The following is a 21,004-nucleotide window of genomic DNA, read 5'->3' as shown; positions in this document are numbered from 1 at the left end:
TCCTGCTGCCTTTGCTCAGGTGGGGCTGTAGCACCTTGGTTTTAAACTGTTGGCGCTAAACCCCAAAGATTTGGGTGTTTGAGCAGGGTGACACTGCTGTGGTTTTGCTTTGGCTGAGTTGGAGGAATGGGAATTCCTGCAGGAGGGCTGGGACACCCCAGTGCCAGGGTCAGCTCTGGCTGGGGTTTGTGAGAGGCCCCGAGGCACCCCCTGCTCCCCCCACTCCATGTCCGGCAGGACAAAGCTTCCAGAACCTTCCCAAAGCCACGGGGCTGCTCCTGTGCCACGCCAGGCCTGGGGCTGTGTCACAGAGCCCACAGTGGGTCACGGCTGTCCCTGAGCCTGGGACATCCCCTGGGACAGCACAGCCCTGGCTCCATCCACCCGGGACAGCCCGGTTGCCCCATCCCTGTGTCCACACTGGGACATCCCAGCCATTCCCAGCCCTGGGGCCACCCTGGGACATCCCAGCTGTCCTTTCCCCTGGATGTCCCTGGATCCATCCCAGGACATCCTGACCATTCCTCCCCCTCTCCCCCCGATCCCAGGATCCGTCCTGGGACATCCCGACTGCCCCACTCCTGCCTGTTTCCATCTCCATCCCCATCCATCCCTGTTCTGTCTCGCATTCCTATCCCTGTACCCTTTCCTGTTCCCATCGCTGTTTCCAGCCATCCTGGTTCCCATTCCCCATTCTCATTCCCCATTCCCCATTCCTATTCCCATCTTCGTTCCCATTCCCCATTCCCATTCCCTATTCCCATTCCCATTCCCATTTTCTGTTGCCATTTCCTTCCCCATTCCCTGCCCCTGTTCCTGTTTTCATTCCCTGTCCCATCCCCATTCCCTATCACCGTTCCCTTCCCATTCCCATCCCAGTTCCCGTTCTCATCCCCATTCCTCGTCCCTATCCCTGTTCCATTCTCCATACCCATCCCTATCCCTGTTCCCCATTCTCCATACCCATCCCTATCCCTATTCCCTGTCCCTGTTCCTATTCCCATCCCTATCCCCATTCTCCATTCCCATTCCCTGCTCCCATTCCTGATCCCTGTTCCCATTCCCGTTCCCTGTTCCCATTCCCCTTCCCCATTCCCCATATCCCGTTCCCATCCCCATTCCCATCCCTATCCCCTTTCCCATTCTTATTCCCTGTCCCCACTCCTGTCCCCTTTACCTGTCTCCGTTCCCATTCCCTGTCCCCATTCCCATCCTTATCCCCGTTCCCGTTCCCGTTCCTGTTCCCATTCCCTGTTCCATTTGCCATTCCCATTCCCTGTCCCCATTCGCCATTTCCATTCCCTATTCCCATTCCCATTCCCTGTCCCCATTCCCATCCTTATCCCCGTTCCCGTTCTCGTTCCCATTCCCTGTCCCCATTCCCCATTCCCATTCCCTGTCCCCATTCCCCATTCCCTGTCCCCATTCCCCATTCCCATTCCCTGTTCCCATTCCCATTCCCATTCCCTGTTCCCATTCCCATTCCCTTTCCCCATTCCCATTCCCATTCCCTGTCTCCATTCCCATTCCTATTTCCCATTCCCGTTCCCATGGGCGGTGCCGTGGGCGGGGCCGTGGGCGGGGCCGTGGGCGGGGCGTGGCGCGCGCCGGCAGCCCCGCGGTGGCCGCGGTAACGGCGCCGTGAGGCGGGCGCGGGGCAGGTGAGGGGCGGCGGGGCCGCTGCGGGACCGGCACCGGCACCGGCACCGGGGGAGGGAGCGGGGGCGGCTTCTGGGGCTCTGCAGCCGCGCTACAGCGCCCGGCTCTGCCGGCGGGGCTGCGCTCCTGCCGCGGGCCCGGCCGTGGGCTCGGCCCCCGGCCCAGCTGTGGGCCCGGCCGGGCGGTGGCACCGAGGGCTCTCCTGGGGCTGGGCCAGCCCGCACCAGGACAGGGGCACTGGGCAGGGAGTGATGCCCAGGAGGTTCCAGCTGAGCATGAGGAAGGACTTCTTTAAACACCTGGAACACATTGCCCAGAGAGGCTGTGGAGTGTCCCTGCCAGAGGTATCCCAGACCCATCCGCACACAGGCCTGTGCTCTGTGCCCTGTGCCCTGTGCTTTGTTCTGTGTCCTCTGTGCCCTGTGCCTTGTGCTCTGTGCCCTGTACTCTGTGCTCTGTGCCCCATGCCCTGTGCCCTGTGCCCCATGCCCTGTGCCCTGTGCCCTGTGCTCTGTGCTTTGTTCTGTGTCCTCTGTGCCCTGTGCCTTGTGCTCTGTGCCCTGTACTCTGTGCCCCATGCCCTGTGCCCTGTGTCCTGTGCCCTGTGCTTTGTTCTCTGTTCTCTGTGCTCTGTGCCTTGTGCTCTGTGCTCTGTGCCCCGTGCCCTTTGGTCTGTGCCCCTGGCTCTGTGCTCTGTGCCCTGTGCCCTGCTGTGCCCCGTGCCCTGTACTCTGTGCCCTCTGCCCTGTGCCCTGTACTCTGTGGCCTGTGCCCCGTGCCCTGTGCTCCATGCCCTGTGCTGCATGCTCTGTGCCTGTGCTCCATGCCGGGTGCCCTGTGCCCTGCTGGGTCAGGGAGGTGGCACCCCATGAGCTGCCCTTGTCCCTTGCAGCCTGGCCCCGCTGGGATCCTGTGGGTCAGGGTGTGCAGTGCCCACCTCCCGGGCCCTGGGGGCACCTGTGGGCACGGCCCTCCCTGGTTGTGGTTCCTCATGCCAGCCCTCAGCAGACCCCATTTCCAGCCTGTCCCCTCTGTCACACACTGTGCTGGGGCAGTGCAGGAGGGCCCCACCAGGGTTCTGCCAGCTTGTTTGGCTGGGGGTTCATTCTTGGCAGTGGCAGCGTTGCTGGGGATGTTTGTCAGTGCTCCCTGGGAGCTGTGCCTCAGTGCCTTGTTGCCTTGGAGTTTATTTGTTAGCAGCAGCAAGCGGGAGGCGCAGCCCCTGTCCCTCCCACGGGCTCCTGGGAAGCTGGGCTGAGTCACCTGGGCCCGTGTCCCTGTCCCCTTCCCTGGAGGCTCGGCAGGGACAGGTCTGTCAGTGTGACAGGTCTGTCAGCTGGGGCTGGGCAGGGTGTGCTGGGACTCTGCCTTGGCCGTGCTGAGCTGCAGGAGAAGTGAAATGTTAAATAACAAACACATCCCTGGCGAAGTGCCACAGGGGCTGTTCTCTCTGTTTGGTTTAGAATGGAGTCCCAGAAGGGTTTGGGTTGGAAGGGAACTTAAAGAACATCTTGTCCCACCCCTGCCATGGCAGGGACACCTTCCACTGTCCCAGGTGCTCCCAGCCCCATCCAGCCTGGCCTTGGGCACTGCCAGGGATCCAGGGGCAGCCACAGCTGCTCTGGGCACCCTGTGCCAGGGCCTGCCCACCCTCACAGGGAACAGTTTCATCCCAAGATCACATGTAACCCTGTCCCCTGTCAGTGGGAAGCCATTCCCTGTGTACTGGCATTGCCCAGCCCAGGTGTGCTGGCATTGCCCATCCCAGGTGTGCCTGGCATTGCCCCATCCAAGTGTGCTGGCATTGCCCCATCCAGGTGTGCCTGGCACTGCCCATTCCCTGGGGAGCCTGGGCAGTGCCAGCACCCTCTGGGGGAGGAACCTTTCCCTGATATCCAACCTAAACCCCCCTGGCAGAGCTCCAGCCGTTCCCTCAGGTAAATCATTCTCTGTTAAACAGAGAATTTTGGACACTTTTGGACCAAGCTTTTGGTCTCTGGAGAGTCAGAACAGGTTTTTGTGTATTGAATCAGGGATTTTCAATTTCAATGGTTTTGATACCTTTAAAATATGAAGTGAAATCTATCTTATCCCAAAATCCACAATGGGCACTGAATCTGCCCCTGCAGGAACAGTGCAAAGGCCAGAGTTGTGCTCTGAGCTTCACTCCTCTCCCATTTGTGCTGACTTTTCAGCTTCAGAAGAAAGAAATCATTATTTCCATCAAAAACTGACATTCACTGGCAAAGGGCACAACTCCCCAAAGCTCTGGGTCAGCTTTGCACAATCCCTGCCAAAGCCAGTCCCTACACAGAGCACAGCTCCCACCCTCTGGGACCTGGCCCTTACTGCACTGCAGGGTGAGTGCTGCCCAGTGATGCCCAGTGCTGCCCAGTGATGCCAGTGATATCCATGTGATTGATACCCAGGGATGCCCATTGATTCCCAGTGATACCCAGTGCTGCCCAGTGCTGCCCAGTGACGCCCAGTGCTGCCCAGTGCTGCCCAGTGATATCCCTGTGATTGATACCCAGTGATGCCCATTGATTCCCAGTGATTCCCAGTGATGCCCAGTGCTGCCCAGTGATGCCCATGCAGTGATACTCAGTGCTGCCCAGTGATGCTCAGTGATACCCAGTGATGCCCAGTGATGCCCATATGATACCCAGTGATACCCATATGATGCCCAGTGATTCCCAGTGATACCCAGTGATGCCCATGTGATACCCAGTAATATCCATGTGATTGATACCCAGTGATGCCCATGTGATACCCAGTGATGCCCAGTGATACCCAGTGATGCCCAGTGATGCCCATGTGATTGATACCCAGTGATTCCCAGTGATGCCCAGTGATTCCCAGTGATACCCAGTGATGCCCATGTGATTGATACCCAGTGATGCCCATGTGGTACCCAGTGATGCCCATGTGATGCCCAGTGATGCCCATGTGATACTCAGTGATACCCAGTGATGCCCATGTGATACCCAGTGATGCCCATGTGATTGATACCCAGTGATACCCATGTGATACCCAGTGATACCCAGTGATGCCCATGTGATACCCAGTGATGCCCATTGATTCCCAGTGATGCCCATGCAGTGGTACCCCAGGTTTACCTGGCATTACCTGCCCCAGAGCCCAGTGTGGGAGCCCCAGGGAGGCTGAGGGCTCCTGCCCAGTTCCTGTAACTTTTCCCTCTTTGCCACCCCACAGGTGCCATGGCCACAGCGGCTTTCCAGGACTCAGCACCAGCTCAGCTCCGCTCCCCTCTGGGCACAGCCACTCTGCTGTGGGCCAGCACCATCACCATGCACGTCTCCAGGCCCAAATCTGCCAAGGGACAGAGGCCAAGCTTGAGCCACCGTCAGGGCACAGAAGGCTGTCCATGCCCTGTGCCAGGTTCCCCGCTGGCACCTTCTCCTCGGGAATTAGTAAGGAGCCGGAGAGCGCCGCTCACAAAAGCGGCGTTCCCACCTGCCCAGGTGTCTCCTGGGAAGATCCCAAAGCTCCTGCAGCAGGTGCCTTTGAAGACTCCCTCCTCCTCCTCCCTGAACAGGTACCGGGTGCTGCCCTCCATCGGCCGGAAGGGGGCGGGGAGCAGCGCCGTGGAAGCCTTGGCTGAACGGACCAACCGGCTGGAAGTGAGCGAGGGCCAGGAGGATGCTCCAAAAGCCACCAAGGCTTTTTCTGGAGGACAGGGATGTGCCAGCACACTGTCAGGAAGCGGCATTCCCACCGAGGAGAGCTCCCGTGTCCTCTGTGCCCCTGAGCAGTGGGGAGGGCAGGGGAGGCAGGAGAGCCCCTGGGTGCTCCCTGCAGGCCTGGAAGAGCCGCAGGTGCTGCTCGCTGTCCGCTCTCCCTCTGGGCAGAGGTTTGAGCACCACTTCAAGCCCTCTGACAGCCTCCAGACCGTCCTTGCTGTGGCAGGACAGAAACTGTTGGCCAACTACCAACACTGCAGCGTTGAAACCATGGAGGTGCCCCGGAGGAGCTTCTCTGACCTTACCAAGTCCCTCCAGGAGTGCAGGATCCTGCCCAAGTCCGTGCTGTGCATCCGACAGCACAAGCAGCACGATGCAGCAGCAGATCTTTAGGCACACAGAGACACTGTGGTGCTTCTGCTCAGTGAGCTGCATTGCTTCTTCCAAAATACTGAGAGTCTGATGCTTCTTGCACCTACTTCTTAATCTTCTATCTCCCACAAAATCCCCAGGAAGCAGAGTTATGGATATTAATAGTACTTGAAATAGTATTTCAGAGAATAGCATTTCAGATGGATAAACCTGATTCATACAGAACAGCCTGTGTCACCTGTGCCATCACAAATTTCTGCCTCAGCACCACCAACCTTCAGCCTTTCTGGTTTGTTGAAGTTCCTGATGTTCTTTGAAAACTCAGGTTTCCAAGACCTCTCCTCTTGTCCTTTTCCATGTTTTGAGAAGTTAGAAACAGAACTGGTTTAGCTACAGGACCACCTTCAGTAGCTTGTAATTATCCTAAATGTCTTCTCAAGAGACTGAAAAGGAGATCAACCCCCAAACCCATCTGCAAATAACAGTAGTGACACAGGAATGAGTTATTGTGAAGTATTAAATTGCAAGACATTGTAAAATAGCTGTGAGGACTCAGGTGTTTCTGGATAACCTCAGTCCAGCTTTAACTGTGACTAAATCATCTTTTTAAGAAGAAATAGTTATTAATTTGGCTGTCTTGGGGAGCAACAGGATTTTCTCCTTAGTTTTTATTCTCTTATTTGGCTCATGTGATCCGTAGGTAAGAAGAGGTGGATAGTTAAGAAGGGATGTTACAGATAATTCCATTTAACCCTTTTGCACTCAAGTGAGTTAGTCCAAGGAGCAAGTGCTCCTTTGGGAATTTTAAATAAGATACTAATGGGATTTGACTGGGATCTGGCTCAAGGAGTAAGCCATCTTTGACTGCACCATCATTAAAATGCTGGTTGGGTGACTTGGCAGATTTAGGCAAACACAATGTCCTTGTGCTAAAAAGAGAAATATCTCCTAGTTTCTAATGGAATTTCAAAGGCAGTAATTTTTAATCTCCTTTAACAATGGACACTTGCCACACAGATGAGTGAGTTTAAATGTCTTGAGGCAAACCAAATTTGTTTTGAAGTTCAGTGTAAGTGCCAAACCAACTCTGCACAGGAGCACAAACACAAGAGGAGCAGAAAGCTGATGGCTGTGCTGGCTGAGTGTGGTACCTCAAGTGTTCAGAGTCCAGCAGCTTTGTAAAACCAGTGTCTGATGGAACAGTGGTCCCTGCTGCTGTTGGTCATGGGAATCACTCAGCAGCAGTCACAGATATTGACACATATGGATGCCTTCAACAGAACCATGAAGTATTTCACTTGGTTTCAGGAAAAGGGACCATTTTCCAGGTTTCCTTCAGAGTTAGGTAGTTAATTCCCTATTTCTGCCTGTTGTGGGTACTGTATTACTCCTGTATTTCAGAGTATTTCCATCCTTGTTAAATAAAACCTTTAAGGCTGAAACTTGAACTTTAAATGATTTACATGAGCTGAAGTTTATCCATCACACCTGCTCTTCAGAAACCTTCAGTTTGATGGCAAATACCTCAGGGGCTGCCCAAATCAGCCTTTGGATGGTCAGCTGCCCTCCACACCACCCTCCTGAAGTCTGGATCTGCATCCTGTGCTCAGCACAAGCCTGCAGCCAAGGAGGAAGCACTCTCCATCAGTGACAAGCTGTGAGCAGAGCTGGGGAGCAGCAGGCAGCTGTGAGAGCACAGGGGCTCTGAGCAAGAACAGAACCATCAGACAATTCAGAGTAACTCGGCTCACAGTGGATTTCTCACACTGCAGGATGTTCCTCCTGGTAAAGCTGGATGAGTTTGGTTCTAATCACCTCACCCAGGCTACAGCATCTCCAGAGATGGGCAAAAAGTATCAAGTCTTGATCTAGGCAAGCAACAGCACAGGGAAAACACCTCTTTTCTCCCTCAGTTCTTCTCTTCCCTTCAGAACTGTTCTGGGGAGATTTTAGCAGCAATTCTAAGTCCAGCACAAGAAGCACGGGGCGAAGAACAATATTTGCCTGACCTCATTTATTGTGTGGCATCATTTAACAAACTTCTTAGTGGGAATCTTTTAAGAATTTCAGCATTAAAGTCACAAATATAAAACTTATCAGGACTTTTGGCTGAGAATGTCCTTACTGAGGCTTTTAAACACCAACAAAGTATTCAAGCAAGAAGTCAGCAAAGGGATTGTTCAGTATGTGTTCTTTAATTCCAATTAAAAGTACATTAGAAACAGCACACAGGACCAGCAGCAGCTTCCATGACAATTCAATCCAATACTCTGCTGTCACCAGGTCATTCAACTGTACTAGGAAAGTAGGTGATTAAATCAAGTCTTCCACTCCACACGCACTCACTCACCTGCCACTTTAAATAGGATTCCAACAGAATAAAAATAGATACACCCCAGAATACAAAAAGTTTAATTTTAAGCTGTTTTTTTTTCTTCACTAAAGCCTTTATACAAATTGATAAAAGGGTGCACAATTTCCTAAAATTTTAGGTACATTTTAAATGAGCCTTTTTTTACTTGGTAAAAGGATCCATATTCCTGTCTTTGAACAGAATATGATGGCCAAAATTGCAAAGAAAACAATTCAGTTTAAATTTACAATTTATACATTTGTTTTGACATGATTCCCACGCTGAGTAGCAGGCCCATGGCTGCTCATGCATGTCCCATTTCCCCCCCAACAAAGAGCTGTGCACCCTAAGTTCTGGTTCAGGAGCCTCCTTCTCCTGGAGACTGGGCTGGGGGACAGCCCACAGTGTCCAGCTGTGTGCACAAGAGTGGTCCCAACACACAGGAGGCATCTCCTTTCTTCTCCAGGAGCTGTGAATCCTTCCTTCTCCATGGAACACCCCGGGGCAGGGAACAACAACCTATTTTGCACTATGGAGCACTTCCCACCTGCAATTTGGCTGAGCAATTTGACTCAAAACTCTGGTACTGAAACCTACTGCAATAGGTAAATTTGGTGTACTAAGGGTACATGTTTTTGGTCAATCCAGGCTATCATGATTTGTTGGTTCTTGTAATCCTGTATCTGATGGGTGAAGCCCAACAGCTCTGTACATTACCCATGCTGAGCTTCACAGCATGGTGCATTTCATCAGATGGTGAATTTCACTCACAGAGGTGAATTTAATCAGGCAATCCATTAGTACAGTTCTCTTCATACTGCCCCTCCCAGCCCACCCACCCACACCACAGCCAGGTTAAACACTTGGGATGAACTTGTGTAGTGTCACCACCACCCCGTCACGGAGAGCGGCAATCCCAACAAATCCAGGACAAAGGAAAAGAAAATGCTGCCCAGCAAAGCCACACTGCACCTGTGTTTGCGAGTAGGAGCTACTGGAGACATCCTCAGGACAATTTATGGAAGGAAAAGCAGGGCAAATCCATCAGAAAGCCAGAAATGAGTCTTAAAGAGCTCAGGGGAGTGACATCCTAGTTTGTACAAGTTAAGTATTTAGCCAAAAACCAGCTGCCTTGTTTGGGGTTTTTAGGTTTTCTTTTTTTAAATTTTTTTCCCTTTCCTTATGTCCGTTATATATTCAGCTGTTGGATTTAAACTGACCAGGTTAATGCTGCACATTATCCCAATTAAAGATAATAGTATTTTTTTTTCCTTTTAAAATTTTAGGTATTCCCTATTGCCTCTCTTTTGGCAAGTGTATTTCTCAGAATTCCAAAGATCATCCCATTTTAAGGCTAAACTAAGAAATGTTAAAAGCTTCTGTAAACATTTCCTCTTCCTCCCCATAGTTGCACAATTTGAAGTCCAACTGCAATTTTGAACATGAGGTAATTTTTGTGTACTCATATCTTGAAGAGTCCTTTTCGGGACGAGCCGAGAGGCTGTGCCAATCCAAACGTTGATCCAATTGTAGTGGGAGAACTTCCACAGCAGGGCACATACCAGTTCCAGCAGCTATTTCAGTTATTTATCTTCTCAATTTCATCCAAGTCATCGGTATCCAATTTGTTTATCTTTTTGTCTGGGAAAGAAGAGAAATAGGTCAGATTTCTTAACACTGAGCAGAGAAGGGAACGCTGCTCAGCTGGACCTGAGTTTTGGTTTATCAGTGAATAGTCAGTCCGGTTTTAAAAATACAAATTAAAACTGTTTCCTTTTATCAGAGGCCCTTCTGGGTACTCCAGAACATCCACTTCAAGGACTATCCATGCAGACAGCAAACAGAGCCTGATTTATTCTGTTCCTGTCCCAGGCAGCAGGTCACAATCCCAAGTGATGCTACACCAAACACTCCTGCTGTGCTCCTCTGCCACCTGTTTAAGGCTCAACAAGCACCCTGAGACCTGCTCAGCATCCAACAAGTCAAATTCTGCAGTGATTCAACAGCTTAGGGAAAGGAGAAAGGCTGAGGGTACGTACTGAAATGTTCCTGGATTCTGTTGAGGATGTTCATGCTGTGCTTGCTGTCCACCATGTTAATGGCCAGCCCTCGCTTGCCGAAGCGGCCGGTGCGGCCGATGCGGTGCAGGTACGTCTCGTTGTCTGGATTGCCATCCTTATCCACAGGCAGGTCAAAATTGATAACAACAGACACCTGCTCTACATCAATCCCTGACAAAAAGAGAGCATCAGGTTACACAACTTCACTTAAATCTTTTTGCAGCAGGAACAGCCTCCTCACACTCTGAAATGGAGCTTTTCCACAGTACCCTCATGGGGTGGAAATATAAGCTATTGAGTTGTTAGGGCAGAGAGTCCCACTGAAACAGCCAAAGGGACTGAAATATTCTGGAAATTCTACCAGCACTCAAGTATTTCAGAAACTCTCTCCTTCCCTGCAAAGCTCTAAAGACCACTTGATTTTTTCCAAGTACAATCCTGTCTTAGCTGTTCTAGGATGTCAAATTACACCACAAATTCCTACTGGGATAGTGAACTGGATTTCACTGGTTTTTAGTTTTCTGTGCTTGGGGACAGGTTCACTGCAAACTGGCTTGGTGCCAGACTCTCACAGGATGGACTTTTCCATCTCAAGCAGCAGGAAGCCAACAAGCAATCCCATGTTTGCCCACAGGCACACAGTGTAAGGACACCAATTCCTCCCAACTGGAACACCTGAGGATGTGAGTTCTCCCTGTGAGCTGGCCAGGGGTATGTGTTATCTTAGGAAGTGCTGCTTGCAGCCTCCCTGGGATGCCTTCTCAGGCCACCAAAAAACAGAGGCCAGACAAAATAAAGGGAATAAAATGTGGGTGTATTTATTGAAGGACTTTCAGGTACATCTCAGGCAGATGAAGCTCCCCAGGGGCTGAACCCAAAAATGAACCATGGGGTCAGGGGTTTTTACACTTTTATAACTTTGGTTCATTTGCATATTGGGGGTTAATCCTCCAATTACAGCTTCAGGTAATGAAATAATTTACCCCAAATTTGCTCTCCCCAGCTCCCTTTTGTTTAATTTCTTGGAGCCTGAGGCAGTGAGGTGTCCTTGAGTGCCAGGCCTGGAGAGGAATTGCTGTATCTGCCCCAAACGGGAGACCAGCAGGTGGCACTGCGTGTGGGGTTTGGAGTTACACACTAAAGAACTGCAGGGTTATAGTACAAATTAAAAATTGTAAATGCAAATTATAAAGAATATATTAAGTGAATATATGAAATCCTGAGGCAGTGAGGTATCCTTGGTAGCCAGGCATGGAGAGGAATGGTTGTGTCTGCCCCAACCAGGAGAACAGCAGCTGGCACTGCGTGTGGGGTTTGGAGTTCTACACTAAAGAACTGCAGGGTCACAAATACATGAAAAGTATGAAAGCCAAAACCCTGGAGCATCACCTGGCCCCATTCCTCCACATCCTACCTCTGGCACAGACGTTTGTGGTCACCAGCACCTTCTCCTTGCCCTCGCGGAAGCGCTCGATGACGGCCGCTCTCTGCTCCACCATCATCTCCCCGCTGAGCAGGGCCACCTGGTGGCCCTCCCGGGACAGCTCGGCCGCCAGCCACCCCGCCGTCTTCCGAGTCTGCAACACACAGCCAGCCCCACGGTTGGAACGGGTTCTAATGCTGGAAAGTGACAATGAACCTCCCTGGGGGCCCACTGGAAGCTCCCTGGCTGCTCAGTTTTTGTCTCCCTTACAAACTGTATCAGAGAGGACAATACACCTCAGCCACCACAGGAGCCCCTGATTAATAAGACAGGTTTTCTTTGTGCTCTGCTCCTTGGATTTCACTCTGCTGGAGACTGACACTACATGTGTACACTGAAAACTCATGAAACTTGTCACAAAACCACAACTACTCAGTTTGGAAAATGGCAGGGTCCTGAATGTGATTGTGAAATCCCAGAGCTCTGAACAGCCTTGAATTAAACAGTTTTCTGAGCTCCAATTATGTCTTGAGACAGCCTAAAAGCAAACTGCTGCAGCAGATTCCAAACACTCTCATCCTGTCTGAGCAAACTTTGCCTGGCTGTTTGGTGCTGTCAGCACTGATTTTCCACTAAAAATTACTATGGCAGCTTCCAGAAAAAGATGACCAAGTCAGTATGATTCACAGTGAGATCCAGAGGTGTATCCTCAGTTACCCGAGAGAAATGAAGTCCCAGGAACAGCTCTGTATCAGCTAGAGAAGCAAAAGACTTCCCAATCCCTCATTATGCCCTATTTTCATCCATTTTCCAACCCTACTTTTTTTTCTTTTCAGTTCAGAGTTTTGGAATAATGTGCATTACTCTGATCTTTCCTTCAGAGGATTTAAGAGATAACAATGACCACTGAGGAATAAAAAAGTCCAGTGTTGTCTCCTGGATGGACAAACCCAGGAAATCAAACCAGCCAGTATTAATGTGGCTTTCAGGATTTCCCTCAAAGATGGAGCCAGAGAAGCCATAAAGGGCAATTTTGTTCTCAGCTCCTTTCTGGAAACGCTGTCTGGCTTGGTTTTAGCACTTGCAGACTCTGAGGGGTCACTAGGACTAGCACTCCCTGGAAGCACTCACATGGCAGAAGATCATGGCCTGGGCAATGGTGATGGCCCCGTAGATGTTACAGAGAGCCCGGAACTTCTCATCCCTGTTACTGCACAGCACATAGTACTGCTTGATGGTGTCCAGGGTCTCCTCCTCACGCTTCAGTTTGATAATGTTTGGATCAGGAACAACTTTTTGAGCAAACTTCCACACAGAATCCTCAAAAGTGGCAGAAAACAGGAGCATCTGGCAGTCCCTGGGGAGCATTCTGAAAGAGAAAGAGAAATAGGGAAGGTTCCCATACAACATGGTCATCTCATGATATCCTGATGGAATGCTACAGGCAAAGGAAAACCACAATGCTGGAACCAGTTATTTCCAGGGCTGGAAAGACTAAACCCAATCTTATCCACCCATGATCACTCCCTCATGGACCATAGCATCCAGACATACCTTCTTAAAGAGGAATAAACTCCGCTCCAGGGACAGGATTTTTATTCTGTAAGGTGGCCAAGAAGGCCAATGGCATCCTGGGCTGCATCAGGAATGGCGTGGCCAGCAGGAGCAGGGAGCTCATTCTGCCCCTGTACTTGGCACTGGTGAGGCCACACCTTGAGCACTGTGTCCAGCTCTGGGCCCTCAGTTTGGGAAGGACGTTGAGACATGTCCAGAGGAGGCAACGAGACTGGAGAGGGGCTTGGAACACAAACCCGTGAGGAACAACTGAGGGAGCTGGGGGTGTTCAGCCTGGAGAAAAGGAAACTCAGGAGTGACCTTATCACTCTCTATAACTCCCTGAAAGATGCCTGTGCTCAGGTGGGGTTGGGCTCTTTCTCCAGGCAGCACTGACAGAACCTTAAGCTGCATCAAGGACCTTAAGAAGACACCTTAAGGTTAAGGACACCTAACCTTAAGAAGACACAGCCTTAAGCTGCATCAAGGGAAATACAGGTTGAATATTAGGAAAAAAGTTTTATATGGAAAGGGAGATAAAAGTTCTGGAATGGCTGCCCAGGGAGGTGGTGGAGTCAACATCCCTAGATGTGTTTAACAAAACCTGGACATGGCACTTGGTGCCAGGGTTTAGTTGAGGTGTTGGGGCTGGGTTGGACTCAATGATCTGGAAGGTCTCTTCCAATCTAGTGATTCTGTGTTATCCTGTGAAATGAAACTGCTTGTCATCCCCTGACACTGTGCCTCTGTGAGCCCCCTGGACTAGAGCTAATCTGTCATTTCAATCTTGTTGCTTCACTGGTGAGGACACCAGTCCTGACTGCAGCCCCACTGTCCCTGTCCCTCCGTACCTCTGAATGCGGATGCTCTGGTCCTGGTGGCCCTGGGTGGCGATCATCACATCTGCCTCATCCAACACAAACACCTTGATCTTCTTGGGATCGATGAATTTCAGTTTGGAACACCAGTCCAGCACGGTGCCGGGCGTGCCGATGACGATCTGCTCCGAGATCTTCTGCCCTCTCTCCACTGCCGAGACAGAAGGAAGGGCTGCTCTAGGGGGGCTCTGCACACAGGGAAATGTTCCAGCCCTCTCTGACCGAGCCATTTCACCCCCTGACTGCCCTGGTGCACCTGAGAGAATCATTCCCTCGTTCCTGTTTGTGGTGTCTCCCCTTACTCACGTTTGTTGCCTCGGACAGCATATGCAAGTTTCAGCTCTGGGTAGAAGTTTCCCATCTGTTCAATCACTTTTCCTGTTTGAAGTGCCAGCTCATATGTTGGGGAAAGGCACAAACACTGGAGGAACAGAAGGATAATGAGTGAGATGATCAACACGCAGGGCAACACTATCACACCTGCTTTTTAAAATCCTTGTTGAAGTTTTCTTCAAGATAAATATGCAAGTGGATGAACAGTTTCTCGACCATCTTATGAGGAAATCTGATTTTAAAAGTCCCTCTCCAGGCATTTTCTGCTATGTTGTCACAGTTACCTTCTCTTCCACCCCAAAGGTACTTAGCCAATCTTCTTCAGCCTGCACTATTTCCCTGATTTAAGTCCTCCCAGAAAAATTTAATTCCTCACATGTGGGAAATGGATTTGCAGAAAATTCTCAATGTTTGATAGAAGGTTCACATAGTATACATTTGAATGTAAACATACATTACTTAAAAATGTTATAAAATAGGATAAACATTGTTGAGAGAGAAATGGAACAAGAAAAAAGTTTTAAAAAATGACTTTATAAATAAGAGTAGATATTTTGGAGAAATAGAACTATGAAAGATATATTGAGTAAGACTTATAATTTTAGATTATTAGTTATTTGGTATTTGGTTATTTGGTATTAGTATAAGGTATTTGTAGTATGGTGTAATATAAGCTGGTAAGTAAAGAAATGCTTATAATGTATTGTAATTAAGAAATAGCTTCTGATTGTGATAGTGTGAATTATAACATGTGTATTATCTCACCCTTCATACACTCACAGAGCAGTGGCATCCTGTGTGATGCACAGGAAGGACTGACAGGAACAATTTTTGAGCAAAATCTACATCTTTTGCACTGAATTGATAAATCCCCAAACCCCCATCCCCTTTAAGCAGCTTGAAGAAATAACACCATGGCTCCATCAAGCCATGAATTTACATCTGAAGGCCTCCAGCAGCTGAGGTTCCTCACTAGATGGCACTGCACGGCCAGGGTGAGACAGCCCCATCCCAGGTTACCTGTGGATACTTGTTCCCGGGCTCAACCCTGCTGAGCATGGCCAGCACGAAGGCAGCTGTCTTGCCGGTACCGGACTGCGACTGCGCGATGAGGTTCTGCGGGCTGGGGGCACAGCAGGCACAGCTCAGAGGGTGAAGCACCACGGGGGCACCTGAATCCTGTCACATCTACCCCTGCTCTGCATCCATGGCCAACCTGACCAGCTATGCTCCATGGGGCAGGGATTTCTTCCTGCCCAACACCCTCCTTCAGCGTTTCTCAGTTAGGGAGATTTGGAAGGAGAGCTGTGGTTGTCTCTCAGTAATTTCCCATTTCACACTTCTTCCCCAGTGTCTCAGTACCTCACATGTTCCAGCTCAGGGTTGTGGAGAGGAAAACCAGCACCTCAGCTACTCCTACCCACCCAGATTTCTGAGCCATTTCGTATTATTTCTTCCCAAACTAATGAGGAAAATGGCAACGACCTCCCAAACCCCACAGCACTGCATGCTCAGTACCAGCCCTAGGAAAAGGACAAATCCAGGGCTGCTGGCACATAGTTAATAACCACAGAAACACTGTGACATGGGAACCCTTTCTCCATACCCTGAGAGTTTCTCATCACCCTCCTCCCACCCAAAATTCAGGAGCAGTACACTGAACCTTTCAAATCCTTCTATTCTGGTAGAGAGTAGGAAGAATGTGTACATACGGTTCAGCAAGCATCATGGGCAGGGCATTCTCTTGGATTTTAGATGGTCTGTTGAAGCCCATGGCATAGACTCCTTGCAGGAGCTGTGGTTTCCTGAAAAGAGAAATTTTCATATCATGACCTATTTAAGTCCATTTAGTTTTCATTTGTGTACAAAAAGGTGAGAAAAACCCTCAAGAAGACATCCTAGAGCAGTCTCTGGTACAATCCCACCTGTGAAACAACTGTGGTCAGCATCTGGAACCATAAGTGACAGCAGGAAGTCTAGACAAGGAGCTTTGCAAAAACCCCTGGATTTTATTAATAAGTCAGCCAGCCTGTCCCAGCTGTGTCTAAGGCCAGCACTGCTTGTTCCAAAGCAGCTTTTCAGACAATCCAGGAATCACAGAGCAGAAAGTGTTAATCCTGCCCTTCAGGCCAGTCCCAGTTCCTCAGCCAGGCCTAATCTTGGTGCCAAAATTATCACTCCTTGATGACTCAAACGTGGGACAAAGCGTGAGGAACAGGATGAAGGGATCATGAGATCCTTGCAAGGACTTCAGCAGGTTATGTGGATTCTGTACTACAGCTGAGCAATGCTGGCTCAGGTAAATGACTGATAATTAGCTCGGTTTGCTGTGACTACACCTTGTGATCTGTGCCTGCAAGCCAGCCCTCACACCCAGAACTGTGTGCTGACACTGCTGGCCTGCAAACTCTCATCTGCTGCTTTCTCTCCAGGGAGCCTTCTGCTCTCAGCAGACACTTGTGTAGACAAGGAGACCCCAGAACAACCTAAACCTGGGTTATGGTGCTGGAAATTCTCAGCTGATGACCCTCAAGTGCTCCCTGGATGCTGTGAGTGCTCTCAGAAGGGCTCTCCTTTCCAAGCAGGTTACAGCTCTCCTGCCCACATCTCCCACTGCAGTAACTTCCCATTCAGCACAACATAATTTTGCAAAAAACCTGTATTGCTTTCCAATGATGGCTGGAACAAAAGCCCTTTGAAAACGTAACCTTGTGCTGCTCCAAGCAAGGACAGACAAAGCCCAACTCTGCACCAGTTGCCAAGGATACCCCGAGTCATAACAAAATGAAGACTCAATTAGGCTGGCTGTCCCTGTCATTAGCTCCCTGGGATTGTTTGCCTTTTGAAACACAGGAATGAATTAGTCTAACAGGCACTGCAGGACCTCAGCTTCTTTTTGCAGACACTCAACCACAAACACCAACAAAGCAAAACACCCTGGCATTTCATGGGGAGAAGGCTCTTCAGCTCCCATTTTGCTGCAGAGCTTGTAGAGCAACAAACCTGAGATCAACACAAGCACAGCAATCCCAACAGGATGCACTCTTCAGCATATTAATACATATATCCATCAACCATGCCCTAAACACAGTTATCCCTTGAAAGCTGCACTGGTAGAGGTTTTCAAGGGGAAGGAAGTCAGAAAATACTGGTGTCTCCAGTACATAAATCCAGTGTTGCTGGAAAAGAGAAGCTGTTCCCTTTATGCTGTTCACTGCTGTTGTTTCAGATGGAAACCCCCATCAGGCACCCAGATAAACCAACTCTCCTTGCACTTAAATAATACAAATGATACACTCACTTATTAATGACAGGTTGGCATTAACCTGATACACAAACCCATGTACTTTTAAGTGGTACCTCCTATGCCACCAGGGAATTTTTTGAGGGAGAGGTTCCAGTTACCTGATGGGCTCCAAACTCATATCTGCTCTGGCAGTTATAGCAAAACTTCTCTCTCTCAGAAGTTACAAATAAGGCTCCCCATGACAAACTGAAAAACCCAGTTATAAGGGAGCCTATTTAATATATCTGATCCCAGGATTTGACAGCTCCATGCAGAGAAGGCTCTGGCTCATCCCAGCAGGCACTTACAGGCGCAGCTCCTCAAAAGACTTGACAGAGTAGAGGGGTGATGTGGGGTCCCTCTGCAGCACCTCCACCTGATTTGTGGTGTCAACCAGGTTACTGCGGATCAGCTTGTTCAGCAAGGACTGGGCAGCTCTGTCCTCTGGGAAAGGAGGTGGAAAACATCAATCCATCAGTCACAGCCTGTTCCAGGCCTCGCTCCCACTGAACTCCTGAGCCACTTAAAAGGGACAAAATCCCTCCAAATACTGAAATTCTTCATTAGAGTGTGATGGCTTGAAGAGCCCAAACCTCCTGGATGAGACATTGAGAGATCCCAGAGATTCCCCCATTTAACACCCAGGAAGACAAATCAAACAAGCACTGTTCTAAGGGAGACTTTAACACATCCAGATCTCTGCTTATTAAGATTCTTTGAGCTTAGCATTTACCTGGGACAGGATAAGGCCTCCTCAACCCTCACTCTGACATGTGGGCAGACACCTCCCAGGGTTTTATTTTTAAGGAAGGTTTGAGGATAAACGGTACTTTAAAAGATTTCAGAGCTGAAACACAAGGGTTGAGGATAACAGAGATCAAAATGAGGTTAAACTGCTGCACTTTGGGGTTTTGCTACTAAATCTGTTTCCTAGAACCACCTTCTGAAAGAACGTGAGCCTTTACCCACCTCTGAGCAGCCACTGCATAAACACAACTCGTTGGTTGCTACAGCAATCCCAGCTCCAGGTTATCCAACTGCTCCTGTATCCAGTCCTGCCTTGAGGACACTGCTATCCCCTTATTTCTCTCCACTCTAATCCAGGAGTCTCCCAAGTTATTACAGGACACAATGCCTTTAAAAGTGTTATGCAGGAAGGACATGTCTTACAATTAAGTCCTTGGGGCAGGATACAAGATCAGCGCTCCTGAGACATAAGGCAGACTTACTTTAAGTATATATTAAATCAATATAATTAAATTTAAATTAAATTAATTCCCTTGCCAAAGCTTTTTTTCTGGAAGGCACTTACCCTTCTCCTCATCCTCCGTCTTCTCCACATTGTCATCTGCCTTGACAACGGCACCTGCATGGGAACAGGTGAGGGGGGCACAGGTGAGCTCAGGGTGTGGGGGCAGCCCACACCCCAGAGCTTTGGAACATCCTGAAAATCTCCAAACAGCTCATTTTCCTGAGGAGCTGATTGGAACATCCTGGGAACAGCTACAAACAGCTCATTTTCCTGAGGAGAACTGCCCTGCTCCACTGCTGTGCACAGGAAACCCAAGCACCACCCCCAAGTGCAGTTTAGCAACCACACCAATGGATTTTGCTCACCCAGCTCCCTGAGACACCAAAATATTTAGTCTGTGTTGCTATTTAGTCTCAGCTCTTCTGGAATCTCATGATTTACCAGGAATTTACTTTGGCAGCAGTGCTCTGAAGCCCCACAGGGAAACATTCCCCCCTTTCCAAGCCCATCTGAGCAGCTGGGACTCACCATTGGCATCTGGTTTGGTTTTTTCATCCTTCAGGTGTAAAGTGCTCAACTAGAAATGAAGAAAACACAAAATCAGAGAAATTCAAATATAGCTCCATATATTCTAATTCCCCAGCCAGGAAAACCTGAGCTTTGGATTTATCAAGTATTGCACAAACCCTGGTCAACTGGAAGGGATGAAGACACAAGAGGAACTTGATTTCAAGAGTTTTAATACAACTATTTCTAAGCAGGAGTTCAAACAAAAATACAAATTTTTTAAACTGTAATGACAACACAGGGAAAGGGTTGTTTTGTGTCCTGTACCCTCCACTCCCCCAATAGCTCTGCTGATGGAAAATGGAAGAAAATCAGCATTCCAGGATGGAAATAGGATCTATGCCCTCTCCTGGCTGGCACAAGCTGCCCCAGGATGAATTAGTTTCACCACCTGAAATGTGCAGGGGGAGCAGCCCTGAGGATCTTCCCCCACATCCTCAGTTAGTGTTCTGTGCCCAAGCACAGAAAAAACAGAAAACAATTTTTTCTGAGGTACTAAATTACATCTTTTCATTAAAAAAAATACGAGAGAAAGAGGAATTTTTTTGGATGCTGGAGGACAGAGGTGAGGCTGGGTGAGTGCCTGAAGCGCTGTATTGTCTGGATGGAGGGCGAGTGGGATCGCAGGGAAGTCTCTGCCCTTCGGATACGCAAAAAATGGATGAAGGCGAAGAAAAATTTAAAATAATGGTAAGTAAATAAATAAGTAAATATATAAATAAATAAAAATTGGGGGTTTTGCTTATAAAAGAAGAGCCCAAGCCCAGGGACAATCGGATACCCCGGGCCCTCCCTGCCCCCACGGCAGAAAATGGGGCGAAAAGCGTTTCTCGATCGCTGCTTTCTGTGAGGAGGCGGCGGGGGCCGCGCGGCCCGGGGGACCCCGCGCCGCTGGACCGGGCCGGGCCGCGCCATCCCGAGCCCCCGCGGGCCCCGGCGCGCACTCACCGACTCGGCCGCCGCCTCCTGCTCGTCCACGGCCAGGGCCCACGAGTCGGTGGCCATGGCCGGCCCGGGGTGGCCGCAGCAGCCGCGATGGCGCCGGGCGGGAGCGGCGCCTGCGCGCCCGCGGCACCGCCCCGGCACCGCCCGGACCCGCGAACCGCGGCCGCGCACCGGCGTTCCGGGGACTGCGCGTTCCGGGGGCGGCGGGAGAGGGGGCGGGTGGTGAGGAGTGACAGCGGGGTGACACGGGGTGAGGAGTGACAGCGGGGTGTCTGGGGTAGGGAGGGGTGACACGGGGTGAGGAGTGACAGCGGGGTGTCTGGGGTAGGGAGGGGTGACACGGGGTGAGGAGTGACAGCGGGGTGTCTGGGGTAGGGAGGGGTGACACGGGGTGAGGAGTGACAGCGGGGTGTCTGGGGTAGGGAGGGGTGACACGGGGTGAGGAGTGACAGCGGGGTGTCTGGGGTAGGGAGGGGTGACACGGGGTGAGGAGTGACAGCGGGGTGTCTGGGGTAGGGAGGGGTGACACGGGGTGAGGAGTGACAGCGGGGTGTCTGGGGTGGGGAGAGGTGGACACGGGGTGGGGTGAGGCTGTGACCCTGTGAGCTGTGTGCTCTG

General features: G+C 50.3%; 2 protein-coding genes across 2 annotated transcripts; one reads left to right on the top strand and one right to left on the bottom strand.

Moving 5' to 3' along the window:
- The first annotated feature begins 4,880 nt into the window (after positions 1–4,880).
- Positions 4,881–5,756, top strand: UBXN10 (UBX domain protein 10). Its single transcript, XM_058818912.1, has one exon. The coding sequence runs from the start codon at positions 4,881–4,883 to the stop codon at positions 5,754–5,756; it is 876 nt and encodes a 291-aa protein (XP_058674895.1).
- A 2,374-nt stretch (positions 5,757–8,130) lies between these two features.
- LOC131567343 (ATP-dependent RNA helicase DDX19B) lies at positions 8,131–20,518 on the bottom strand. Its single transcript, XM_058818919.1, has 12 exons — positions 20,390–20,518; positions 19,403–19,451; positions 18,935–18,988; positions 17,931–18,066; positions 16,049–16,141; positions 15,357–15,459; positions 14,310–14,424; positions 13,977–14,154; positions 12,703–12,940; positions 11,563–11,725; positions 10,128–10,319; positions 8,131–9,729 (listed from the first exon to the last, which is right to left on the bottom strand). Exons 1-12 carry the CDS (start codon positions 20,444–20,446, stop codon positions 9,668–9,670), a joined length of 1,440 nt encoding a protein of 479 aa, XP_058674902.1. The 5' UTR covers positions 20,447–20,518; the 3' UTR covers positions 8,131–9,667.
- Between the last annotated feature and the right edge of the window lie 486 nt (positions 20,519–21,004).

Source organism: Ammospiza caudacuta, chromosome 22 (genome assembly GCF_027887145.1).
Source record: "Ammospiza caudacuta isolate bAmmCau1 chromosome 22, bAmmCau1.pri, whole genome shotgun sequence".
In the NCBI taxonomy this organism is placed as follows: domain Eukaryota; kingdom Metazoa; phylum Chordata; class Aves; order Passeriformes; family Passerellidae; genus Ammospiza; species Ammospiza caudacuta.
This window is presented reverse-complemented; position numbering and strand designations above follow the sequence as displayed.

Coding starts and splice junctions, on each gene's coding strand:
- LOC131567343 (XM_058818919.1), bottom strand. CDS start 20,446: ATGGCCACCGACTCGTGGGCCCTGGCCGTGGACGAGCAGGAGGCGGCG. Junction 14,425..15,356: donor CCGGGAACAAGTATCCACAG/GTAACCTGGGAT, acceptor CTGTTCCTCCAG/TGTTTGTGCCTTTCCCCAAC. Junction 12,941..13,976: donor CAGAGCATCCGCATTCAGAG/GTACGGAGGGAC, acceptor TTTCTCTTTCAG/AATGCTCCCCAGGGACTGCC.
- UBXN10 (XM_058818912.1), top strand. CDS start 4,881: ATGGCCACAGCGGCTTTCCAGGACTCAGCACCAGCTCAGCTCCGCTCC.